The sequence below is a fragment of the Moschus berezovskii genome, chromosome 2 (genome assembly GCF_049115385.1).
Source record: "Moschus berezovskii isolate FMDL1 chromosome 2, NW_MosBer_1.0, whole genome shotgun sequence".
Taxonomy (NCBI): domain Eukaryota; kingdom Metazoa; phylum Chordata; class Mammalia; order Artiodactyla; family Moschidae; genus Moschus; species Moschus berezovskii.
In genome coordinates, this window is record NC_142461.1 from 2,930,039 (window position 1) to 2,956,247 (window position 26,209).

Consider the following 26,209-nt stretch of genomic DNA (forward strand, 5'->3'; position numbering starts at 1 on the left):
ACCGAGCAGGTGCTCACTCACCGAGCACTCACTACTCACTCACCGAGCAGGGGCTCACTCACCGAGCACTCACTACTCGCTCACCGAGCAGGGGCTCACTCACTGAGCACTCACTGCTCACTCACCGAGCACTCACTGCTCACTCACCGAGCAGGTGCTCACTCACTGCTCACTCACCGAGCACTCACTGCTCACTCACCGAGCAGGGGCTCACTCACCGAGCACTCACTACTCACTCACCGAGCAGGGGCTCACTCACCGAGCACTCACTACTCACTCACCGAGCAGGGGTTCACTCACCGAGCACTCACTACTCACTCACCGAGCAGGGGCTCACTCACCGAGCACTCACTACTCACTCACCGAGCAGGTGGCGGCTGGTGATGCCCCGCTCCGTGATGGTGGCCTCCATGGCGCTGATGGCAGACGGGAAGATGTAGGACTGCTGCAGGACCTGGGGCAGCTGCGGGCGGTCCAGGGAGCTGAAGGCCGTGGCGTTGTACTGCTCCGTGCCCTCGTAGAGCTCCAGCGCCGTGAACTCGTTGCGCCGGGCCTTGGTGTTCCAGTACTGGTACTGCGGAGAGAGGAGGTGGGGCTGCTCAGTGCTCAGCTGGGAAGGGGAATCACATGCAGAGGCGCGTCCGAGAAGGGAAAACCACCAGCACCCAGCTTGCTTCCTGCTACCGAGCTGGGCTTCCCTGGTGGCTCAGCTGGTAAAGAATCCCCCTGCAGTGCAGGAGACCTGGGTTCAATCCCAAGGTTGGGAAGATCCCCTGGAGAAGGGAAATCCCTTGGACTGCATAGTCCATGGGGTTGCAAAGAGTCGGACACAACTGAGCAAACTTCACTTTCCCTGAATTCACTAACCTTCAGGGTAGCTGCGTCTGGACTATCCAGGTGCACCCCAAGAAAAATGAATTCGCAAGAGTCTTTCAAGTCACAAGACTAACAGCTGACATCTGAGTGCTTTCCACACGCCAGGCACTGTTCTAAACCTGACCAGAGGAGGTGACTACTGACACCCCTCTGATATGACACAGGGAGCTTAAGGAACTAGTTCAAGGTTATACAATCAGAAAATAGAAGAACTCGATCAAATCTAGGCGTCCCAGCCCCCTACCCAGCCCCCTCTGCTGCCAACCAGGGGTTCTGAACTCTATGAAAACACTAAGCAGCAACCGGTTTCCCGAACAAGAGGTCAGGAGAGGACTTGAGCCGCAGGGGGCCGGCCATGTCCACTGAGGCTGCGTCAGGCCCGGTCGCCCGCCCGCCATACCACGACCCAGTTCTCTGAGTGCACGATGTGGACAGGGCCCTTGGCCTTCCTCTGCACGGAGGAGTGGATGATGCGCCCCGTGACGCCGTCCACAAGGAAGATGCCGATGAAGGTGCGTTCGTGGTGAACATCCGTGCTCTCCGTCACCACGGCCAGCAGGTTGGGGTTCAGGCTCTGGGAAGATGGAGAGGAAAGCTCCTTCAGAACCACACTGGCACCCACCGTGAGCCCGGGGCAGGGAGGCGGGCATGCAGAGGAAGCGGCTTTTCTGGGTGGAAGAGCTACCTATTCAGGGGCCATTATCACTGTGCTTTTTCAGTGTCCACTAGGGGCTGGGAGCCATGCCAGGGGCCTGGCCTCCATCATTTGATTGAATTTCATAAACATCCTTGCAAATAGAAGTTACTATCTACACTTCACAGATGAAACGTCTTAAAGTAGTTAAGCAACTCGCTCAAGTCACAAACAAGCAACCAGTCACTCAAGACACAACCCAAGCCGGCCCACTTCCGGATGGAAGGACACTGGTCCAGCAACTTGACGTCTCTCCACCAGGGCCCTGCGACTACCACAGCAATGGAGATGTCTCAGTTCTCGCCTAACTTGACCGACTAGACCAGGTAACACCGGCGATCACTCCCTTCCTAAGACGCCTTCTCCCCTGGCGTCCAGGACACCCAGGCCCCGTTGGTCCTCTGCCTCAGTGGCTGCTCCTTCTCAGTCCCCTGCGCAAGTCCGTCCTCCTTTCCCCAGGCTCTGGATGTTTCCAGGTGCACTCCCTCTCCTGGTGATCTCAGCCAATCTGATGACTTCCAGAACATCTACAGGGGCTGGCATCGCCCACGTTTACATGCCCAAGTCAGGCCTCTCCCTGAACTCCAGACCCGACTAATGGACCGCCCTGTCAGTATCACTTCTCAGATGTCTCATGGCAAACTCAACATGCCCCAAGCCAAGCTCCTGTTCTACGCCTGCCAAAACCTGCTCCCCTCTAGGCCTCGCTTCCTCCTCCAACTCTGCCTCTGCTCTGCCAGAGGCTGTAACTCATGTTCATCACCTTAAGGATTACGTTCCTTCACAGGATGGTTCTGCAGCTGACAAGTCACCTCTCCATCTCCCACTCAGGAGGATGTTGGGTCACAGATGGAGTTTCTGATGGATCAACTAAGGTTTAACCCCAGAAAGGTCTATCAGCACTACCACTAATCCTAACGGATGACAGCTGCTGGGCAGTGGCCATGCCTGGCATTGAGTGGTGTCTCATGTGACCACCACCACAACCCCAGGAAAAGGGCATATTTCACAGGCCCATTTCACAGACAATAAAGTAAGGCTCAAAGGGATTAAAAAACTCACAGAAAGCTCCCCTCTCTACCAATCACAGAGCCAGAACTCAAGCCCAGCTCCTCTGCGTGGCAGCAGGCGGCCGCCATACCTTGTAGAGCACACTGCGGTCCCCCATCACTCGGCCCTGCGAGTGGACGTGCTCACTGCTGCGCTTCCCCTTCACCTGGACGATGCGCTGCACCTCTGGGGGGATGGTCAGCTCCCAGCTCAGCTCAGTGGTGAGGTCCTGGGGTGGGGCCAAAGAGAAGGAATTGGCACTGATCATCAGGAAGGTACCCTTAGGCCCACGACAGGTGTGGCAAGACCCGTCCTGCAGTTCAGCAAGCGCCTCTGTGCAGGAGGGAACAGGGATCAGAGGTCCTAGAAAAGCAGCAGTAAGGATCTAGTCTGGGAAGAGGTTTTGGAACTCTTGGTTCAAATAAGAAAACCAGTAAAGCCTGGTGCGCAATGGCTGCAAACAGCAGCCTCCTGGGCAGTTGGAGGCACCTGTTACTTGTCTGGGCTGCCTGAGGGGACCTGAGACAGTCCTCTCCGGGGGACATGTGTCTGAGCCCATACTGTCCCCAGTCCGGGCTCCAAACAGCACAGCGCGGCGCCTTTGGAAATCTCCAGGGCACAGCGGTCAGCCAAGCCATGGAGTCCATCTGCACCAACATGCAGAACAAGGGACATGTAGCTGAGGCCCAATGCAGAGCCAAGTTCAAGTTCCCTGGCTGCCAGCAGATCTGCATCTCCAAGAAGTGCAGCTTCACTAAGTGTGATGCCCATGAACCTGAAGACCGGGCAGCTACAAAGCAGCGCCTCCAGCATCACTGTGGGGTCAAATACAACCCTAACCTGTGGCCCTCTGGACACGGGGCGGGCCCTGCACCCATGGGAACCTCAGAGCCACCCCTCCTCACTCACATCCACCAATAAATCCTACTTTCTGTCAAAAAAAAAAAAAAAGAAAGCTCCTAGAACCAGTGTGGAGGAAGCAGAATAGTTAGTAGTATCCCACTGTTTATCTGAGTAAGACTAATTCAAAGAAAAGTTACCACTTATTACCAACATCTAAGGTCCCTGTACACTGAGCCAGCAGTGAACTATTAAGCTGGCAGGGACCTCAAAATATGACAAGAAATGTTGCTCATTGTCATAAGAAACCAATAAACCTGTATGGTTTAATGCGTTATTACACCTCCACACATGGAATTACATGGAGCCCGAAGGGATGGGAGCGGGGGAGTGACTAGAGGGGGCTTCCTGATCTGACTGCCGTGTGCACAGGTGTGGTCCTTTTGTGAAGGGCCACTGAGCAGTAACCGCAGGATTCTGCACTCTTCTCAGGGTTGCATTTTAATCAGATATGGGTTTAACAAAAGGAGGAGGTAGAAAACACATCAAGTGAACAAAGCAGATTTCCTACTGATTAAATGTGGCTCAATTCCAGTTCAGTTAAGAGGTATTCACGCCACGCCTGCCCACGCGGACCACACGGTCGTTTCCCCAGCAGTGGGCACAGTGGCAGGACGCGGAAGGCGTGCGGGCCACTGACGAGCATTCCAGCCGGGGAAGCAGCTGGCGATGGGGCTGAAAGGGCCCTTCGTGGTTTGCTCACTCAACTCTGTATCAATGCAATCTTTCACGGTGAGAATGTGTTCACGTGTTACTTCTTTTTTTAATCTTTTTAATAATAATAATCTTTATTAAAAAACAAGGCTCCGAAGAAAACATTTCACAGATTCCTATGAAAACACCAGAATTCACTAAAACCCTCCCAGAGAGCGAGGTCACCAGGGAGCCCCCGGAGGTCAGCGCCTGGAAGCCCACCCCCGGCTGACTCCCTCTGGAACTCTGCCTCCTTTGTCTCCCCTCGACCATCTTTACGATAACACCCTCAGGGTTCCGCTGGTCCATGACGCCTGCACCCTGAGCCACAGCCCCACCTACGAAGAACTCTCTCTTTCAAGGTCCCTTTTGCATAAACTCAGAAGAACAGTGTTTCTTCACCCACCAGGTAAAGAGCACACTTTCTGGACAAACCACTCCTATGCTGTTTATGCTAAAGGTTAGCTGTTAGAAAATGTCAGGAAAGGGCACTGCATTTTTTAAACAACAGCAGGTGAAACCTATATGGCATGTACTGTGTGCCAGGCCCTGCTTTACGTTACTTACACGTATTGACTTTCCAGCTCATCATTAAAACACTCTGACACAGCATTATTACCGTTTTGTCTCATAGACAAGAAAATAGCAAACCAGACGGAAGCCACCTGCCCGAGGAAGCAAAGTGCACAAGGGACACTGCCAGGCTTCCTCCACAAGCAGCCAGGTCCAAGGTATGAGCCTCTCCAAAAGGCTTACAGACAGGACGGCACGAAACGCTGGGGAGGACACGTCTCGGATCAGCCCTCAACACGACCCTGCTCTTGGAGCCAGGGCCAGCCCCTGTGAAGCTCAGAGCAGGACTTCAGAGTCAGCGTGAATCAGTATTTCCAAGAGCTGGACTCAAGTACGTCAGAATCGGAGCAAATCGATCCCAATTCTAGAAATAAAATTCAAAACTCACATTTGATTAAGAGTGGATCAATAACACCACCTTTGTACAGAAAGCTACTGTTCAATCACCATTCCCACCTCCACCCTAAGGATGGCAAAAGCACCCCTTCTCCCTGCCGCAGGAGAGGGACGTGGAGTGAGAGCTCCACAGGGGCCAAGACCCTGTCTGTCGTGCACGGCTCCTTCCACGGCAGCGGCGACCGAGCCTGCTCCACAAACACGAGAATGACGGCCTCAGACCTCAGGCTGCCGCTGATCTATGTTCACAGCACCAGGGCCAGCAGAGTTCACGCCTGTTACCTGCACCCCTCCCACCACGGGTCCTGCCAGGACGTCCATGCCCACCTTCCGGAGTCGATATCCACACAGCCGCCCCTGGTCCGCATCCACCAAGTAGAAGAAGATGGAGGGGGCGAGCTCGTGGAGCTGCCGCAAGACATTCCGAGTGGCTGGGAAAGCTGTGACCTGGAAAACCCCAGAGAAGAGTTACAGGGAGGACTTGCTGGTCCAGTGGCTAAGACCCTGCGTTCCCAGTACAGGGGGCCCTGGACTGATCCCTGGTCAAGGAACTAGATCCCAAATGCCGCAACTGAAGATCCTGCGTGCTGAAATCAAGATCAAAAATCCTGCAAGCCACAACTAAGACTCAGCCAAATAAATCAAATAAATAAATGTCTGGTTTTAAAGAAAAAAACAGAGTTCAAGGAAAAGGAATCCTTAAGCATGGATTTCTCCAGACTTTACTGTTTCCCATCAAAGAGGGCCTTAAGAATAAAACAACAAACCTTAAAGGAATTAAAGTCTGCTAAAGTCAATCAGCGGAGAAGGCAATGGCAAGCCACTCCAGTACTCTTGCCTGGAAAATCCCATGAATGGAGGAGCCTGGTGGGCTGCAGTCCGTGGGGTCACAGGGGTCGGACACGACTGAGCGACTTCACTTTCCCTTTTCACTTTCACACACTGGAGAAGGAAATGGCAACCCACTCCAGTGTTCTTGCCTGGAGAATCCCAGGGACAGGGGAGCCTGGTGGGCTTCCGTCTATGCGGTCACACAGAGTCGGACATGACTGAAGTGACTTAGCAGCAGCAGCAGCAAAGTCAATCGGGGCTTAAACTGAGTTCTCTTAAGAGACCCAGTTTTCACAAGTGCAGAAAGAGCCATCATGCTGCTTGGAGAAGCCCTTCAAGCACCAGTGGGTGCTAACTGCAGACAGCGCCCTGGGCCCGCGAGCTGCTGTGGGAGCGCCCGGCGGGGCGGGGCGGGACCGCAGCCCGCAGACGCGTACCTTGTGCTCATCGTCCATCAGCAACAGCACCTTGGCGTAGTCCTGGTCCATGACGGGCAGGAGCAGAGACTGCAGGACGGGGCGCTTCAGCGCGGGGGGCGCCGCCTGGCTCCACTTCCCAAAGACGGGGTTGAAGACATAGAGCGAACTCACTCCCGTCTCCTGAAATGGGCAGCAATGGGCAGCCTCCACCAACAGGAGAAGACTGCAAATCCTAACTGGGGACCTGAGCTCAGCCACAGCGGATCCCCTCGTCCTTCCCCGCCTTGTGGAAAACAAAGCTTTGGCTGAAGGTGAAAGCATCTGACGGCTGATGTGTGAAAAGGGTAAAAGTTTATCTGCCTCTAGCTCCAAATCTAAGAATGGGTCACGCTGAGGAACAAATGAAATGTCTACCAGGCCCCCTTTCCGATGATGGCAGAATGTATCTGCAAAACACCACATGCTCCCTGGGAGGCAGAGGCATGAACAGCTAGTGTCCTGCCCTCTACCTCCGGGAGAAGAGCAAGCTGCCCTCTAGGTACCAACAGCCACCTGTGTCTGGGAGAATCAGGGCTGGCTCACTAGGGACCTGGTGACATCACACCTACGCTATCATCACTTCCTCCTCGGCCACCACCACCCCTGGTGGGGGAAGAGGGGCACTCAGGCAAAAAACTGGAAGAAATCAGAGCTCTAAGCCCTGACTCCCTGTCTGTAACTCTCAGAGAATCCCAAAGGCCCAACTAAAGTTACAAAACACAAAACCACATCCACACAGGCTCAGAGGCGCGGCGGAGGCTCACCTTGTCCTTCAGCAGGAGGGTGCACTGGGGAGGGTGGGGGAAGTGGGCAGTCGTCCTCTGGACCATCAACTTAAAGGAGGAGTCTGGCTTGACGTTAGGGAGATACTGTTTCCAAAGGATGGTGCCAGAGCTGCTCTCGATGCCAAAAAGCTGAAAGATAAACACCAGGCTCACTACCAGAAAGGCTGACCCAGAACTACTTCTGTCCTTGAAAACCAGAACCGGCTCCAGCTCCTGGCCCGGGCTTCCTGGCCCCCTCACGGGGCCTCTGAAGGGCTCACCTTGCCTGAGGCCGTCACCATCACCATCATCTTCTGCAGGTTGAATTCATCCCTGGCCAGAGTGTCAATGTTGATCTCATTCTTGATCTGGCTCCGGGGCTTCCGAGCATCGTAAAACACTTTCCAGAGGTGGGAGGTCCAGGCCTGCAGCAGGATGAGCTGGGAGGACAGGCGCTTCAGGAACATGCCCAGCAGGCCATCTGAGGTCAAGGAAAAGGGACCGCGGCTGAGGCTCTCTCCTCGGCGGAGTGGGGCTTTCCAGAGAGGGGGCACTGCTCCCCTTAAGGAGGGCTCTCTCCCTCTCCTCCGCAGCACTCGCGTCATCCACACCCCAGGCCGTGAGCCCAAGGAGCAGTCCTATGTCCAGTGCCAACAGTCCCACACTCAGGCACAGCCGTGCAGGCACTTCTAAGACCTACTCATGGGGCTCTCAGCACGCCGCCTGCCTGCAGTCTCGGGACAGGAGACTAAGAGGGCAGGGGGCAGCCATGCAGGGTGCAGCCGTGCCACAAACATCTCCACCACAAGCCCAGAGCCAGAATGGCCAGCGGAAGGCTTCCAGGTGCCGTGACAAAGCCGGACAAGGGCAGGCTGTGGGGGTGCCGGGGTGCACGTGTGTGTGTCATCAACAGGCACTTCCGTTTCTCACGGCTTCAGGCTCCCCACAGACCTCCCTGCAGCCTGCTCCCAGGGCTCCCTCTCACTCCGCCCCTTCCTCCATCCACAAGACCCCCACCCTCCAATCTCCTCTGGAGACAAGACCGGTCACCGCAGCAGGGCAGCACGGGAAGGAGCGAGGCCTGAGTCTGCAGGCCGGGAGTCACATCCCAGGTGCACTGCTTACAGGCGGAGTGACCTTGGAGAAGGAAACGGCACCCGACTCCAGTCCTCTTGCCTGGGAAATCCCATGGACAGGGGAGCCTCGTGGGCTGCAGTCCACGGGGTCGCAAAGAGTCAGACACGGCTGAGGAACCCAACAACAACCTTGAAACACGTCCTTCCCCTCACAGCCTCCAGCTCCCCATCCGTAAAACGGCACAGCACCCGCTGGGCTACTGCCCAGACCAGACCACACGAGGGACACGTGGGATCGCCCTGCGGCGGGGTGCAGAGTGCTCACAGGAAAAGAGCAGGGCCTTTTCTCGGCCAATGTCCTTCAACCCCGGGTCGAGGGAGAGAAGCGACGGACACACGGGTGAGTCACAGGCAAGCAGGCCACGCACACACAGCATACACCTCGCTGAGGCGAGTCCGGAAAGCAAAGCTGGACTGGAAGCTAGCCGTGTGGGCAGGCAACACGCAACAAGGCAGCGGGAAGCAGGTTTTACCTTGGATGGCTGGACCCAGGCAGCGGAAATAAACAGTAAAGTCACATTAATCCTCGGCTGGAGAACACCTGCAGTGCCTGGCAGGGTGGCTGGCCCCAAGCAGGCTCTTAGCAGAAACCACCTGGCTGGCCGGGCGAATGGACGGAGGGAGGAGGGGGCAGGACGGAACCAGGGCAGAGTGAACCAAGTTCACCCTGGGTGCTGGGACCGCAGCCGGTTCGGAGGGCACTGGCTTATTCCCACAGAACCCAGCCAACCCAGCCACATCTCCCTGGACAGGTGGGACTCCTGCTTTGGGGACAACAGGTGTACAGGGCCTGACAAGGTGCTTGACAGATTTCAGATCCTCAAACAACAGCAGCTATGACGACGCTACGTTAAGACTCTTTCTCGTTGGGATCTTTCCCTAGCAAGAGTCACAAGCCACTCCTTTCAGAGAGGAGTGGTTCCATAAACCACAGGGCCACAAACGCACTGGCAGTGGGGCACAGAGCTAGTTCAGAACAGTCCGGCAAGCGGCTGTGCCCGGAAGCCAGGGACGCGGGCCACAGTGTCGCCGGCAGTCTCAGAGGCCCCCACCGGCAGCTCTACTTCCCGGCCCCCCGTTCCTACCTGCCTTCTTGCCAAACTCCCCTTCCAGCTCCGCCTGCGCCCCGGTCAGCGGCAGGTCCACCATCTCCAGGCACACCACCTCGGCCAGGGACTCCTCGCGGCTCCACAGCACCGCCCTCCCTGCTGCAGGAGCCAAGGCCCCAGAGTCAGGCCCGCCTCCGCCGTCCCCTGAAGGGACCCTTCTCGGAGGCTCAGCGGCCACCACCACTCTCGAGCCAAAAAGAGAAATGGCAGGGCTGGGGGCTGGGGTCAGGAGGTCAAGTGAGGAGAGTTCTGTCTCCTGCCCAGAAGTGCTAAGGAAGTATTCAAAGGCAGGTCACCTACGGCTCTGGGAAAAATAGGCAGGATACACGGCACTTGAATCTTTCCCGGAAGGCTGTCCACAGCCCCAGATGAAGGGTCTGAATGCAACTCATGAGCAGGCCCACAAACAGGAGCTGAATGGGGCCCACTCACCGAGCTGCTGCAGGAAAAGCAGCAAGTGATCCTCTGTCTGGACCAAGGCCCGGTAGCCCACGGAGTCATCCTTCTTCAAGAAGACCTGGATGTACAGCTGTGAATCAAACAGTCAAGGCCCCTGCAGTCAGCGGGAATCCCAGACGCCTCTCAGAGCCGAGACCCCGAGATTCAAAGCATGAGGAGTGATCAGAGGTCAGGTCACGGCCTCCCCGTGTGTCCAAACTACACAGCGTTTCCTGGACTCCACTTACAGACACCGTGCATCCTTAGGAGCTGACAGAGCAACAGTGCAGGTGGCCAGCTCGGGTCCTCTCTACGGAGGAACCTGAGACCTTCTCGGCTACCCGATCATTCATTATGCACCTACCAGAGAGCAAGTAGGAGGCCCGGAGTAGACTTTCCGTTTCAGAGACTGAGCAGCAAGCGCCCAGGGAGGCTGAGGAACACCACTGGCCGTGCACAGAGGCATAGGCAGCGGTGGCGCCTTGACCCCCACCAGGCACGGCTTCCTCGCTTATAAGGCCAGGGCAGGGTGATCAGAGGCTACTGGGAGGACGCTTTTTTAATATTTATTTACCTACACCCCACCTTAGCTGTGGGACTTGGGACCTTGTTGCCACACGTGGGATCTTTAGTTCTGGCGTATGGGATCTAGTTCCCTGACCAGGGATCGAACCCAGAGCCCCTGCGTTGGGAGCACAGAGTCTTAACCGCTGGACCGTCAGGGAAGTCCCTTATCGGGAGGACTGAATCAATCAGTGAGTAAGTAAACAGCTTAGCGTGGAGCCTGGCACACTGACAACTTGGCTTAAATGTTGCTTCTTTTACTGGTATTCATAGGCATTCCTGACCAGCCAGTGGCTCAGGTAGAACTACAGCCCGTGGCTGGGACCCATGGCGCTGAGCTGAGCCCAAGGAAAGAGAGCCCCAGGCCAAGAAGCCCCCAGGCCCCGACTCACCCGCTCGGGCTGAGTGCCGTTCTGTTCCAGGCTGAAGGTGATCGCGGTGTCCAGCAGCCGCCGGCCTGTCTCCACCAAGTAGAGGTTAATGGTGTAGGTCTGGTTGAAGCACACCAGCGAGTCCTAGGGCACAGACCGCATGGGTCAAGCACAGGAGCCCCCAAAGCAAAGTCCCCCAAAGGAAGGCCAAGACTCCGGGTGGGGCTGGGGGGAGGGGGCAACATCCTGGAGAAGAACCCGGGCCAAAGAGCAAAGCCGAACCCTAAGGCAGAAATCAGGTGCATGAGTGAGTAAATAAAGGGACAACCGCCATCCACACTGACTCCAGAGGGACGCAAGGAGAGCGGGGGGAGACCTCCCGGACGGCGGCCAGCGGGACCCCGCCCTGGGAAAAGCCGAGGAGACGGAAGGCACGACAGAGACGCGCGCCTCCAGCCAGCACCCCACACTCTGCTTCAGGGCAGCTGCTCAGACTAACCCTCAACTCCGCCAGCTGGGACCCCGCAAGACGAGAGGAGATGGAGGCCCAGAGGAGACGCACTTAAGAACAGATTCGAGGAATTCTACTTTCTCATCTCCCAATTGAAGAAGATCAAGAGAAAGACGGTTTAATTTACAAAACTTAGAAAGCCCCATCTGAGGCTGGGACCTTGAGGAGACCCACTCCCAGCCTTGACCGCTCCTCCAGCTTCTCCGGGGGCCCGCCCCGCCCGCGCACGGGTCTGGCGCACTGCCCAGGGCCACACCTACCTGGGGACCAGACTTCTCCGAAAAGCTCCCAGGTGACCCATCTTCAGAAGCGCTAGGCTTCTGCTATGGAAACGAGAAGGACAGAAGGAGAAAATAAAGTCAAAGGGACACCTCCCAGCCACAAAAATGAAGCTTCCACCTCCAGATCTCAGCCCTTGGGAGAGGGCAAATCCCACCGCCATCTCCACCCACACATCCCGCGCAACCCGTGACAGTCCCAGATGACTGTGCAGGCGCCCACGCCTGGGCACAAAGAAGACGTGCGCAGAGCTCTACAGGTGAAGTGAGAACTCACTGCTCAGCAGCCTCAGGCCCCCTGCCCCGCCCCGGGTCACAGTGACCAGGCGAACACGCCCAGACTGCTGGCTCTCAGGGCTTCCAGCAAAGATAAGGAAGGAAAACCGTGGGACCTCCCTCACATTCCAGCAGTTACGATTCGGTGCTTCCATGGCAGGGGGTATAAGTTTGGTCCCCAGTCAGGGAACTAAGATCCCGCATGTGGCCAAGCGCTGTCATTCCCGATACTCACCGCCTCGTTCCGACAGGTCATGACTGCAGCCACTGTCTTCTCTCCAGTGGTGGCGAAGCTCACCAGGGCAGCCTGGGGGTAAAGTCAGGTGTCAGTCCCTAAACAGGGCCTGTCCTAGCCAGCAGTCTTAGGGTCACCTCCACCGGAAGAACCTTTGGCCCTGGAGTTAAACATGTTCCCAAGTTTGGAGCATGATGGCCAGAGCACTGAGAGCAGAGGGAGCCCCACTGTACCCACAGCTGAGCCAGGAGCTGCCTTACTCCAAAACAGGCAAGCTCCATGCTGCTCTTCGCACCTACAGGGAAGTTCTCATCAATGTGCCCTTTCTCCCATGGATTCAGGAAGGTACTGCTTTTACTCTAACAAGCCTCTAACTCTCAAAAGAATAAAATATCCCATTTCTACTCTAAGACTAACCCCTCTCAAAACACTCATGGAAAGAGGTCTTCTGTCTTGAGTAAGTGTCTCCAGACTCAAAGGCTGGGATTTCCAGCATCCATGCCTCAGCTAGACCCTCCTGAACCCTAGCGCACCACGCTGCCTGCGGTTACCTGCGGGAAGTTTCTGAGCAGACTCAGGACGCCATGGTGGCAGTGCAGCAGCGCATAGTGGCTTGGGGACAACTGCAGGAAGAACTGCGCCCGAGAAGGACCCACCGGGCTGGGCTGTGTGGGCAGCACCCGGGGTTGGAATCCACTTGAGAGTTCTAGGTCAAGAGACTGGGAAATGAGAAGGAAGAGGCTGAGGGCCAGGAGAGGACAGGGGATGGACCATCCCAGGCTAGCGGCCTCTGTCCCACTTTGCCAGTGAAAGTAACAAGGCCTCAGCATGGAGCACCAGAAGCTCCCGTTCAGGCTCTCCAAGGAGGAGAGTGGCCCATCTGCCCTCATTCCAGTTCCGCCAGAGGCCCGACCTCAGAGGGGCTGCCTGGGAGAAAGGCTTTTCCCAGCAGCCAAGGCAGCCTCTTACCTGCAGTGGGATCTGCCTCAGCTCCCACTCCGTCTCCAGGGCCAAGGTCTGGAGGGACCGCGAGCTCGGGTCAGGGCACACCAGGACAGCCTCATCCACCACACCGCAGGCCCCGGTGAGACTCCGTAGCCAGGGGGTCGACACCCTGACCTACACGAAAGACGAGAGAACAGCAGGCTCCTAGGGATCCTCACATTTCCCTCTTGGCTCACCAGCCCGTCACCACCAGATCCCAGGGGAGGATCTCGGCTTAGAGGTTCTTCCTGGTGGACTGAGAAGGAGTCCTTCCCATCCCTCCCAGCCCCCGAGAGCTCCACAGCTGGAGAAGATCGGGATCTGCCATCTGGTAGTTTGAAAACTAAACCAGGCCCTTTTCAACAACAGACACTTTTTTCTTGTCTTGGTGAAGCCCGCCTGCAGCTCACTCTCAGCGCCTACTGTTCTGAGCACTGAGCATAGAAATCGCCACTTTCTCTCGGCCCCAACGTCACAGGTGTGACAGGGCAGCCGCAACACGGTGCCAGCAAGGCTGGGAGCTGCAGGGCAGCAACACTCGACCCTTCCATCAGCCTCTCTCTGCTGTTTGTCATTCGCGGTTTCACACTGTACCTTCAGTGTTACCTTGTAAGATCGTACAGGCAATGGACAGATCTACACAATTGTTTATTAGCCACCCCAAGAGAGTACCACATGCAAACGTGTGGGCTCTAAATAAGCGCCTGGTGAGCGAAAGGCAGCCTTCAAGCGCCCAGAAGCAGGGACCATGAGTGGCTTTGGCATTCACTCAGCCAAGTTCCCTGGTCCCCAGTGCAAAGAAGGGCTGTATGTACCTGCTCCCCTCCACAATTCACAAGGCTCCTCCAGCCAGACCATACCTGCTGGACGATCTCTCCATCTTCCACGTTAAACTTGACAATGTTCACATGGCTGAAGGGGACGACTCCGAGGGCCCACACAACCCCCGAGCCATAGGAATACACCATCTGGTAGTGGATGCTGTCACTAAGAGAGGGAAGAAACAGCAGGGAGCCACAGCTTTAGCCACAGGACAGGACCACCCTCGGGGGTCCGAAACCCGGTCGCCAGGGACTTAGCCAGAGGTCACAAACTAACAGTCTCAGATAGGGTTTGTTTGGCTCAATTTTCTTTTTTCTAAATTTGAATTTGTTGTCAACATTTGGAACTGAGATTCAGCATGTAACAAGAAGATTTCTAGCTTTTCACTACACAAGACACAGTCAGCTGAGGAAGGCTGCCCCCTTGAGGCGGGCCGGGCACACTGCGGCTCCGAACGTTCTCCACTGGGCCTGCTCCGCCAACGGATGCTACCCGCTCGGCTCCATAGGAATCTGAGCGTTGGGTCCCTCACAAACTCAGTGAGCCACTCCCCTCACTCGACTGGCTCTCGGGCCCAGGTGAAGACTCTTCTCCTCACTGCAAAGGAAAATCCAGAGGCAGCCACAGCCTTGGAGTTCAGGCCTACAGACCCTACACAGGATTTAAATGCTTTGACTCTCAAGGAAAAGACAGGCTGGTACAGAGCAGGAGGAGGTGGCCACCGCCCGGGGGGAAGGCAGCCTTACCTCTCCGGGAGGTGTTCCACCCACTTCAGGTGCCCACTGGAGAGGTGATGGAGGGCAAGAGTGGTCTTCTTCAGGACCGCAACGTACCTCACCACATCCTGCAGGCCGACCAGCCCAAGCGCCTGGAAACTGAGCACAGGGACGGGGTGAGCGTCACCCAGAGCCTCCTGAGCCTCAGGCTGGACGATCTGGGACACAACTGTCACAGCTCGGTAGGTAATGAAACAGGCTTTGGGGTCAAATGCATCCGCAACCCTAATCTTGGCTCTGCTTTCCACTGGCTGACTTGAAAGACTGTACTTTCAGCCACTCAACTCTACTATTTCCCTGAAACTCCCTGACTCGCCTAAGGGCTGTTCCTTTCTCTCCCTGGGACTTCACAGTAACCAGGCCAACCCTCTACCACAGCAGACATCAGTTGCCATTAGCAGGCTGCATGCCTGCCTCACCCAAACAACAACGAGTTACTTGATGATGGAAACTGGTTCACATTCCCAAGTGGGTTCCCACTGCCTGGGGGCGTCCCCAAGCCCTTACCTAACAAATTACTATCAGAAGATGTATAACCTAATGCAAGCAACCCCGTCATTTAAACATTTAGCAAGATGCAGCTGAAACAGTAGCGCAAATTGTCTTTAAACATAAAATTAAAACACAGGAAGTTGTCTCCTCCAACCTCATACCTAGAATCTTCTTTCCCTAGTAGCTCAGTTGGTAAAGAATCTGCCTGCAATGCAGGAGACCCGGGTTCAATGGGTCGGGAGGATCCCCTGGAGGAGAAAATGGCAACCCACTCCAGTGTTCTGGCCTACAGAATCCCATGGACAGAGGAGACTGGCGGGCTACAGTCCATGGGATCGCAAAGAGAAGGACACAACTTTCACTTTCTCATCCCTAGAACACTGCCGAGCTCTCAGGTCATGATAAGATTAGGAAAAGCAATCGAGATCAGAAATGAACACTGCACCTAGCATGGAACTCTGCCTCTAACACACACTCAATAAACGTTGGCTGAGTAAGCACGTGTCCCATAACCTCAAGACATCAAGAATGGATCTTTGATGCTCTCTGGCTCTTCCGTGGATTTCCCCCCCGGGGAAAAAGCCAAAAGGCCCAGAATTGCTGTCCACATAGAATCTGTGTTCCAGCAAAGCCTTTAACCAAACAAGATGAAATTCAGCTTCTTTCCCTCTACCTGCCACTGTCCAGGGTAACCTCCCAGTTCAGGCCCCCAATGTTTGTCTCCCAGGAGCGCATGATCCGGCCTCCATTGGACACGGTGATTGCATCTGGAAGAGAAAAGACCACATGAGATCATCCCCCAAACTGCTGCACTGTCTGGAGCCTCCCAGGGCCTGTGACCAGTGGCCTCACCTCCCACGGACAAGTGCAAATAGAAACTGCACCTGTCCTTTCCTGCTGGGAACACCCCTACTCCCTTCCCTCCCAGACCCTGAACAAGGAAGGAACCAAGGAAAGAGGAGAGGGAGCTGACGCCATCACAGGGACACAGCCGATTCTACCTACCCTGTCCATAGAGCAGCATGGCATCCACCACCCCTTCCGCTGTGCCCTTGTCAACATGGCGCCACACTGAGAGACAGGAGAGTCAAACATTACTATGAACCACGGAAGTCACGCGGAAGAGAACCTTGTTTGCACAGAAGTGTCTCCTTTTATTTCAGGGAGGGAAGGATTACCGCTAGTCGGCAGCAACCCGCCCCCACTCCCAGGGTAACAAGCGGAGCCACTGCTGTGCAGTTCTGAGACCCCACTCTTCCCATCCCCACCCCACCCCACCAATAAACGGACAAGACAAAACTCACAAAATCTCTATGACTCACAAGCAAAGCTGTGACTATAAATCACATTTCCGTGATTTTAATGCCTAAAGACATCCACAAAAGCAATATAAGTAACTGGAGGTGGGGGAGGGGGGAACATCCAAAGCTTTACTGTAAAATCTTAATAGAAAAAAATGTGGCTTTTGCAGCAATATCTTACTTAAGAACAGTCAGGACGCGGGCTGAGGAAATAAACTCAAAGGCCAGTTATAGGAATATATTAAATATTTCAAAGATGGCAAAATGAAAAATAAATGATCCGAATCCAGTAAAGGACAGATCTTTCAGCCATGTTGTCCCCAGGGGTGGGGTACCAGCCAGGCAGACGTTGCCAGCCACAGGACATCCTGGACTCACCACGGGCAGCCACACCATCCCCAGCTACCCGTCTACACAGTCCACTCACAGATCTCCCCAGTCCGAGAATTCAATGCTGCAATCACATTCTTCTCTGTGGCCACAACCAACTTCTTGGATCCAGGGGAAAATTCCAAGGAGGCAAATTTGAGCTTCCCAACATACTGCTGTCTCCTGAAGGAAAGAGGCCAGGGAAATGGAAGGGGCCAATGCCATCACTGCACAGGACACCTGGGAAAAAAGACAACTGCACAAACACAGGAGGCTATCACCATCACACCTGTCTCGGGATGCACGAGCAACGTTTGTTACTAAGGCAACGTGCTCAGGAACAAAAGGAAGAAGAAGAGAGAATACACCCTAATAGCTAACATAACACTCTTCCTTCTAAATGCAAGCACGTATTTACCTTACCCAAAAGGGCACCTGGCCTAAATCCCACTAGAACAAAATTAGTCTTCCCTGTACTCATTAATAGTGGGACCAGGGCCTTCCCTGGTGGTAAAGTGGGTAAGACACTGTTCTCCTAAGGTAGGGAATCTAGGATCGATCCCTGGGTGGGGAACTAGATCCCACATGTTGCAACTATTTTTTAATATTAAAAAATAGTGGGACTAGACACTCACATTACACGTGAGAGAAGAGACATGAACCCTGCTATCAATGAGCACACAATCCCACTTCCCCTTCTATTTTCACTGACCTTTGGAGAAAAATTACACAAATATTCTAACAAAACTTGACAGGTTTGAGTCAGGCCTTTGTTCTTTGCAGCCTGTTCGAACCCGCACGGTGCTCAGCATCCATCTGACTCATTACTCATACTTTCTTTGGAATATACCCCATCACTTTCAGCACTCTTATCTCTGCATAAAGGGAATGCAATTAGCTTCTCCTGGCACACTGCCAAGTACAGAGGAGGTGAGTGGCATACTGCTGTTCACGAATGCAACTTCTAGCAAATTAAACACATAACATTTATACAGAATTTGCCTTGTTACACTGTCTGGTCTAACTTTTTACAGAAAAAGAAACTATATTAGTACAGAGTGACAGGTGTATATGACATCTGACAGCTTCCAGCTGTATTTTAACCTACTTTAATCTCACTGAAGTCACTGAACACTTCATAAAGTACATGGGACAAATACTATCACTCTCACTCTAGAGGTGAGAAAACTAAAGTCCACTGACGTCAACGAACTGCTATTAGAACTAGAATGCAAAATTAAGTCTAAATCTAATCTAATCTTCTAAGTCTAAATCCCATGCGATCTTTTTAAAATACTGATATCTTTCACCTGGACTATAAAAGTAACGCCGGCTTATTGAAGAAAACATGAAAAACACACAAAGGTATAAAATAGAAAACAAAAAAAATGCCTAAAATACCATCATCCATAAACTTTTTTTTCAGCGATAAACATTTAACATTTTGGTGTATTTCTGTCTGCTTACTTTTCAATGTATAACCTGCATGTGCCTAGGATTCTGCTAAATTGGATGACATGCTGTACATGTGTAACACATACAACACGGGCGTGACCTGAGCAGATCCACTCACGCACTGGTTGGTTTCTTTTCTTTCCTTTCTTGGTGGCACCTTGAGGCTTGTGGGATCTTAGGTTCTCAACTAGGGATCAAACGTGGGCCCCCGGCACTGTAGACATGGAGTCCCCCATGGAATTCCCTTCACTGGTTGTTTTCTAGTCGATTCTGCAGCACGACACAATGCATGGCTGGCTGAATCTGCGGGTGTGGAACTGCAGCCACAGAGGGCTTACTACAGGCTACGCTCGATTTTCGACTGCGGGGAGGCCCTGCATCACTAACCCTTGCGTTGTCCAGGAGTCAACTGTATATGTTACATCGTGAGCATCTGCCCACATCATTAAAAACGAGACTCATGGGAATTCTCCATAAGCTCAGTGGTCAGGACTCCCATGCAGGGGGCATGGGTTTGATCCCTGGTCAGGGAACTAAGACCCCAAAAGCCACAGCAGTCCCCCCACCCGCCCAAAAAAAAAAAACACAAACCACCACATGATTTACACTGCATTTGTCGCACCGCCTTATATCACGTACTTATATATCTGCCCCCTCCCCTCACCAGCCTGAGTTCCTTTCCATCTCTGTATCCACAGCACCCAGAAGGACCACTGGCCAACAACAAGCACTCAACAAACATGCGAATCCATTTGTTTGATATAGAAAAGACTTCACAGAGGAGCTAGGCTCTGAAAGTGTTCTCTAACTAGCAATAATTGGTAACATACTGATTGTACTCAATGAGCCAGCCACCGCGCTGAGTAATTTAAAAGAATAGAAATATTCATTCTTACAGCGACTGTGGGAGGTAATAGACTATCAGTAAACTCAATTACAGATCAAGAAACCGAGGCACTGAGTGGGTTAAGTCATTTTCCTGAGATCACACAATGCTTAAGTGGCAAACTGACACTTCAAGCAAAAGTGAGCCGATTCCCTGGCCTTAAGGATGGGGTGAGTGGGTGAGTGACTGAATGATTAATGAGACGTGAATGAACAAAAGCGCTCAATGAGTGAATGACTGAAGAGTGAACCAGTCAGCGAAGAAAGAAAGAATGTGTGGCACCTCCTGGCTGAAGGGTCCTGGGCGGCCCTGTTCTGAGCCCATGGCCGAGTTGGGCTGGAAGGGTGGGGGAAAGAGGATCTTCGCTGAGGGCGGTCCACGTCGGACACCCAGCAGATCAAACACCTGACAGTCACAGAAACGCGGCCGGGCGGGGAGAAGTGACCTCTGGCCAGAACCTCAAGCAAGCCCGGATGGCAGAGCCCGCTTCACTGGCTTGCGACCCGTACAGCCGCACAGGGACTGGCTCAGAAGAGCCCCCGACTCTCGCTTTAACGCTCTGCCGTGGCCACCTTAAAACTCTTTCAAAATTTTTGAATGAGGGGTCTCACATTTCATTTTGCCGTGGGCCCCGCAAGTTATGCAGCCGGCCCTGCAGCATTGTAAAGCCCTCCTCCTTTTAAACAGAAGAACAGGTACTGGGAAAATACTTCCCGAACAGGAACCGCCCCTCGCCCCCCGCCCCGTACGCACCAATCAAACTTGCCCACTTGGTCTTCGTAGACCGCGGCCGCAGGGATAAGCAGGGAAGCCCAGATCCACAGCCGGCAAGCCGCGGCGGACGCCATGACGGGAGCGCGGGCCCGCCCGCCGCCGGCCCGGCATGCACCGCGCCGCTGGCCCCGCCTCCGCGAAACCATAGAGTTGGGCCCGCAGGCGGGGTCCTGGGTGCGGAACCATAGTTAGGACCGGCATGCACCGCGCCGCAGGCCCCGCCTCCGCGGAACCATAGAGTTGCGCTCACAGGCGGGGTCCTGGGTGCGGAACCATAGAGTTGGGCCCTCAGGCGGGGTCCTCGGTGCGGAGCCCCAGACTCCGGCGTCCCCCGCCCGCGTGGGAAGTCTACCTGGAGACTCGGGGCAGAGGGCAGGCGGCGGCCGGGCAGGGAGAACAGGGCCTCAGCGCGGGCTGGGTCAGGCACGCGCGAGGGCGCCCACCGAGGGCCTTCCCAGAGGCCCCCGCACGCCGAGGGCCTGACCGGCAGCAGAGTCTTCCCCCCACGTGGCGGCGGCGAGATGCCCAAGTCCAAGCGCGACAAGAAAGGTGAGCCCAGAGGGCCTTGGGCCCCCGGGGGCCAGATCGTGGGCCGGCTCTCAGCCACGCTAGAGCTTCGGGGAGGACTGGGAGGACGCTGGGACCTCTGCGAGGAGGGAGCGGGCTCGCGGCGCGCTGGGACGGTTGGGGCCTTGGGGGTGGCGGAAGCCCCGGGGGAGGCTAGAGCCGCGTCGGCGAAGCGGAGAGGGCTTTGCCAGGCCTCCAGAGAGAGTTGCCCGAGGCCGGCTGGCCCGGGGACAGCCTCAGCACCCCCGGGGTGCCGGCGGTCTCGCCTTGGCCCGCCTCTCCGACCTCAGCCGGTCCCTCTCTTGCTCTCCGCGCTCCCCCTTCCCTCGCCTCCTTTCCTTCAACCCGGGTTTATCTCCGAGTGTGGTCGTTGTGTTCTCCAAGTTGTTTCTGCCGGCATGGTCGTGCTCCGATCTTCGTATGACTGGCTCTTAGGTGCCACCGTAGGAGCCCTCCTAAGAGACTGCTCCTGACTGTATCTGCTTATGGTGCGTCTCTTTCATCCCGGCGCATTCACTCTTAAGTTAGAGACCTGGCAACTCTGTAGATTTTGAAAGATACTACAGTTAGAACATGGAAGGTCTAGGGCCCTCATAGAGTTTAACATTTTAGTTTTGGGAAGTGTGTCTTCCCGGGATACTAAAAATTGAATCTATAAATTCAGATAGTGATGAGCTTCATGTAGGAAAAAAACATTTGATGTTCTCTTGTGTAGTGTAGTTAGAGAAGTTCTGTTGAGATGACAAAGGAGCCGGAACTTGCAGAAATGAATTAAGCAACCCGAGGGAAGGGTGGTGGTCGAAGGAGAGGGAACACAAAGGGCGGAGGCCCTGAAGCTGGAGCGTGTTTACCTTTTGCAAGAGGCCAGAGTGGGCGAGAAGGAGGGAGAGAGAACCGAGCAGAGTGTGCAGAGCCTGAAAGAGTTTTGCGTGGGATTGGCTTTCACACCTAGGTGAGGTGGGAGGAGAGCACTTGAGCAGGGGAGTGATGGAGTTCCACTTTACTTTTAAAAAGGTCACTCTAGTTGCTTTGTTGAGAATGGACTGGGGAAGGCAGGGGCAGTGGGCAAGGGTGGAAGCAGCAAGACAAGCAGTAATCCAAGAGAACGCCGTGCTGGCTTGGTCCAATGCCGTGGCAGTGAAAATGTTGGGAAACGAGACAACTGTATTTTCTTTGCCCTCTTGTACTACACTCGCCCCTGCCTGATGTGGTTACTTTTCTGATGTGTCCTTCGTGAAGAGGGACTTCTTATTCATCCATCCAGGTCCCTCCTGGGACCCAAGGCTTTGCATTTGACGCTCTGTTAAGTGTTTGTGGAATGATTGGATTCTGTGGTGGGATCCGTGGTCAAACCTGGCAAATGCCAAACCCTTCTGGGTAAAGGGCAAACTGGGCCCCAGCTGTTGTTAGAAGAGGCGCCACTTCACGCACAGGTCCAAACTGTAAGACGTGGTGTAGCAGAGAGGCCCCAGACTCATCCTTCCACAGCACAGAGAAGCTGTAGATGATCTCCACACACTGCTCCCAAGAGCAGGAAGGGACCGCCCCCAGATAGGAGGCTGGGACTCCGGGGAGCGCCCCGCCCTCACGCCTCAGTAGGGTGTTAGCCCCGGAGGGGCTGTATATAGCTGGTTTGTCTAGTAACAGGACAGATGTGAAGGGATCTTCAGGCTCAGGAATTCTGGAGAGGCATTCTGGGGACCTGGGAGTAGCCTTGCAAGCCACAAGCAGTAGCCACAAGAGCCTTGCTAGCCTTCTCAGATCAGCTCCATCCAGCTGAGTACCAAAGAGGAGACAAGTCTCTGAGACATCCAGGCTTCTCTCTCATCATTTCCTCTTTTTCTTCTCTGTGTTAGTCTCCCTAACCAAAACTGCCAAGAAAGGCTTGGAACTGAAACAGAACTTGATTGAAGAGGTAAGAGCTTGTTGTTTTTTTTTTTTCCCCAGCCCTCGTATTTGATTTTAAAGGTGGGTGTGGGACTATCTGTCGGGGACAACTCTAAACACCACGGCAATGTTAGAGGCCTCGGAGCAGCCTCTTTCCCCTCTGGGGCCAGAGTATTACTGCCCGACCCCTGCTGCCCCAGGACTCCAGAGCCCCATGAATTGTCCCGTAGCTTCGGAAATGTGTGGACACGTACAAGTACCTCTTCATCTTCTCCGTGGCCAACATGAGGAACAGCAAGCTGAAGGACATCCGCAACGCCTGGAAGCACAGTCGGTGAGTGGGCAGTGGTGGGGGTGGGGCAGGCTGCTCAGAAAGTGCAGGGGCGGTTAGTGACCTCGGGTACCGGGATCACAAGTATCGCCTTAATGAGGACAAAACACTGCCCTCCCCAACCCCTGAAGAAGGATGCTTGTTAACTGTTTGGGGTTGGGGGGGTGTCGTTTGGTTTTTTTGGTCAGGCTGCTTGGCTTGGATGGAGATCATCGTTTCCTAACCAGGGATCAAACCCAGGCCCTCTGCAGTGAGAGCACAGAGTCCTATACACTGGGCCACCGGAGAAGTCCCTAACTGTTACAGGCGGTGTTACCCTGGGGGCAGGGGGAGAGCAGTGATCCCTCCAGGAGAGGGGGCTCCCTGAGCCCTGGGGTCTAGTCCCTTAAGGAACATCCAGCAGCTCTGGTTCAGACTGTCCACCGGGCCTCTTCTACAGACCCAGACGCATTCCCGGTGGGCTGAGGCAAAACATATGCGGGTCGGGTCCCTGTGGGAAAGAACGTGAGGGGCCCTGGGCTGCGTGGAAAGCAGCCTCCGGCCGTGCCTCCTCCTGGGCCGGGCCTCTGGCCTGGGGGACTGGAGCTGGTTGGCACTTAGGTGAGGGCGGGGTGCCTCCTTCACGGAGCCTCTTTTTCTCTGTAGGATGTTTTTTGGCAAAAACAAAGTGATGATGGTGGCGCTGGGTCGAAGCCCATCTGACGAGTACAAAGACAACCTCCATCAGGTGGGTCCCAGCTCCTACGGGGCGGGGGAAGGGCCGAGACCCAACCGCCCTGCCCGCTCTCCCACGACACGCCCTCCAGCCATGGGTCTCGGCTCCCACCGGGTGGCAGGGAGGGGGCCGCCGAAACCCAACCGCCCTGCCTGCACTCACACCACACGACATGCCCTCCAGCCGTGGGTCCCCAGCTCCCAACCGGGCGGGGTGGGGGAACGCAGAGACCTGACTGCCCTGTCCGCGCTCACATGACACACCCTCCAGCCAGGGGCGGGCGTCTGGCTCAGCTCTCCTTTAGCCTCCAAACCCAGAGAGGAGCCCCGCCCCCTCACAGTACTCTCCAGGTGGTGCCAGATGTTGGGGGGCAGGGGCAACAGAATCGTCCCCACCTGGAACCACTGCTCCCACATGACGGACGCCACCCTCCTCTGGTTTGCAGGTCAGCAAGAAGTTGAGGGGCGAAGTTGGTCTCCTTTTCACCAATCGCAGTAAGGAGGAAGTGGACGAGTAAGTGCTCTGGAGGAGCGGTGGGAAGGGAAAGGTGGGTGAGGTCTCCCGGGAAGGAATAACCCGGGACTTGGTCCAGTGGAGGTCCAAGGAAGACCTGGTTCCTGAAACCTTGTCACCAGGTCTCCATCCTCCCCAGCTCAGAGCTCCGGGCTGAGCCGAGGAGGCCGGGCAAGGCCCAGGCTGAGCCTGACCTCAGGTGGATGGGCGTCATTCCCAAAGGAGGTTTAGTCACTCCTTTGCAACCCCATGGACTGCAGCACGCCAGGCCTCCCTGTCCATCACCAACTCCCAGAGTTTGCTCAAACATGTCCATCGAGTTGGTGACGCCATCCAACCATCTCATCCTCTGTCATCCCCTCCCCCTCCTGCCTTCAATCTTTCCCAGCATCAGGGTCTTTTTCAATGAGTCAGCTCTTCGCATCAGGTGGCCAAAGTATCAGAGCTTCAGCATCAGTCCTTCCAGTGAATATTCAGGGTTGATTTCCTTTAGGATTGATGGGTTTGATCTCCTTGCTGTTCAAGGGACTCTCAAGAATCTTCTCCAACACCGCAATTCGAAAGCATCAATTCTTCAGCGCTCAGCCTTCTTAACAGTCCAGTTCGCATCCATACATGACTATTTTCTCTCCCTTAGGTGGTTCACGAAGTACACAGAAATGGACTATGCCCGAGCAGGGAACAAAGCCACTTTCACTGTGACCCTGGACCCGGGACCCCTGGAGCAGTTCCCCCACTCCATGGAGCCCCAGCTGAGGCAGCTGGGCCTGCCCACGGCCCTCAAGAAAGGTACAGGGGTATCCCTGGAGCTGAGAGGTCATAGCTGAGGGCCAAGAGCACAGGTGTCCAAGCAGACAGCTCTCCCCACCCCAACCCCCATGGTTCCGGTGGAGAAGGTTATTTCTGTCAGCCTGTGTTTTCTTACATGAAAATGGGACCAAGAGTGCCTGCCTCGTGGTCGGGGAGAACATGGACAGTGACTTACAGCTAGAATACAGCAGTTAAGGGACAAGGAAGGAGGAGTTGGTGCCCCCCTCCCCAGGGAGCTGACTGCTCGGGAGGAAGCCCAGTTCCTGTGCTGCTGGAGTCTTGGGCAGAGGGCCACCCGATTCCTCCAGCGCTCCCCAGGCCTCTGCTGGAGTAACTGCTCGGGGTCCCTTCTCTGCAGGTGTGGTGACCCTGCTATCCGACTATGAGGTGTGCAGAGAGGGTGATGTGCTGACCCCGGAGCAGGCCCGCGTCCTGGTGAGGTCCCCCCGGCCCCCAGCCCCTGACCCGGTGTCCACAGCCGCGACGGGGGGGTGCACAGACGCCTCTGACCGCACTCACCCCTCCTGACCACTGGTTCCCTCCATTTCACAGAAGCTTTTCGGGTATGAGATGGCTCAATTCAAGGTGAGCGTCAAATACATGTGGGACGCGCAGTCTGGAAGGTTCCAGCAGATGGGAGATGACTTGCCAGAGAGTGCGCCCGAGTCAGAAGGAGAGTCAGAGGAGGAAGACGACAGCTGAGGGGCTGGGGCCTCCGGGTCTCATCAGGACAGACTCGAGCAACTGCCACCGCCCTCCCCGAGAGTGGCCGTGTGTCTGCTGTGGATGACGCGAGCGAGGGGGGCAAGGACAGGCTGCTTCTCTGTGAATGATGAGGCGTCGTCACTCAGGCTGCCTTCTGCAAAAGGGGCTTTTCTTGGGGAAGAAAGCTAAAGACACTGTGGGGCTCGGGCTTTGGTTGGACTCCCAGGAGTCTGTTCATTCACCTCCAGCCAGTTTCCAGGACTGGCTCCTGCATGGCCACGTGGCCTGGCAGCTCCGGGGACCGGGGAGGAGCCGCCTTCTCTCCTCTGGCCTCAGCGGCCCTGGCTGGAAGCTAGGTTTGCTGAGGGGAGCAGGCACCTTGCCCGCCCACTCCTCCCCAGCTGTCTTCTCTCCCCACCCCTCTTCCCATACCCGGGCTGGACATCTGGTGGACGACCTGAAGACAGGAGGCTTGGCTGTGGCAACAGTAAAGCCACCACGGATGGGACTTCCTGGTAGTGCAGCGGCTAAGACTCCGTGCTCCCAATGCAGCGGCCTGGGTTCAATCCCTGGTCAGGGAACTAGATCCCACCGCTGCAACTAAGACCTGGCCCAGCCAAATAAGTAAACAAACACCTAACGAAAAGAATAAAGTGCCGCTGAGACTGA

At 55.3% G+C, this 26,209-nt stretch overlaps 2 protein-coding genes and 1 pseudogene across 5 annotated transcripts in view; 2 read left to right on the forward strand and 1 right to left on the reverse strand.

The window, feature by feature from the left end:
• EMC1 (ER membrane protein complex subunit 1) overlaps positions 1-20,173 on the reverse strand; it is a 34,811-nt gene extending 14,638 nt beyond the window's left edge. The window contains exons 1-20 of one of the 3 annotated variants that reach the window (XM_088843076.1): positions 19,992-20,173; positions 16,956-17,080; positions 16,233-16,298; positions 15,901-15,994; positions 14,706-14,834; positions 13,998-14,124; positions 13,123-13,272; positions 12,705-12,872; positions 12,154-12,225; positions 11,625-11,684; positions 10,875-10,997; positions 9,913-10,009; positions 9,457-9,579; positions 7,517-7,716; positions 7,236-7,385; positions 6,451-6,612; positions 5,510-5,629; positions 2,712-2,849; positions 1,277-1,450; positions 364-574 (exon numbers count right to left, since the gene is read on the reverse strand). In XM_088843076.1, the coding sequence (XP_088699202.1) occupies positions 364-574; positions 1,277-1,450; positions 2,712-2,849; positions 5,510-5,629; positions 6,451-6,612; positions 7,236-7,385; positions 7,517-7,716; positions 9,457-9,579; positions 9,913-10,009; positions 10,875-10,997; positions 11,625-11,684; positions 12,154-12,225; positions 12,705-12,872; positions 13,123-13,272; positions 13,998-14,124; positions 14,706-14,834; positions 15,901-15,994; positions 16,233-16,298; positions 16,956-17,080; positions 19,992-20,158 (2,656 nt within the window). In that variant the 5' untranslated portion in view covers positions 20,159-20,173. Of the gene's footprint in view, positions 1-363; positions 575-1,276; positions 1,451-2,711; positions 2,850-5,509; positions 5,630-6,450; positions 6,613-7,235; positions 7,386-7,516; positions 7,717-9,456; positions 9,580-9,912; positions 10,010-10,874; positions 10,998-11,624; positions 11,688-12,153; positions 12,226-12,704; positions 12,873-13,122; positions 13,273-13,997; positions 14,125-14,705; positions 14,835-15,900; positions 15,995-16,232; positions 16,299-16,955; positions 17,081-19,991 lie in introns of all 3 variants that reach the window. The other 2 variants (XM_088843077.1, XM_088843074.1) reach the window with 2 other exon arrangements.
• LOC129538739 (small nucleolar RNA SNORA70) lies at positions 3,033-3,150 on the forward strand (annotated as a pseudogene).
• A 53-nt stretch (positions 20,174-20,226) lies between the features above and the next one.
• On the forward strand, positions 20,227-26,209 carry MRTO4 (MRT4 homolog, ribosome maturation factor). Of its 2 annotated transcripts, none has more exons than XM_088843085.1 (8): positions 20,227-20,561; positions 22,436-22,494; positions 22,667-22,800; positions 23,443-23,524; positions 23,958-24,025; positions 24,663-24,814; positions 25,194-25,270; positions 25,388-26,209. In XM_088843085.1, exons 3-8 carry the CDS (start codon positions 22,751-22,753, stop codon positions 25,535-25,537), a joined length of 579 nt encoding a protein of 192 aa, XP_088699211.1. In that variant the 5' UTR covers positions 20,227-20,561; positions 22,436-22,494; positions 22,667-22,750; the 3' UTR covers positions 25,538-26,209. The 2 variants fall into 2 exon arrangements, with proteins under 2 accessions (XP_088699211.1, XP_055252939.2); XM_055396964.2 differs by having other exon boundaries at positions 22,697-22,800.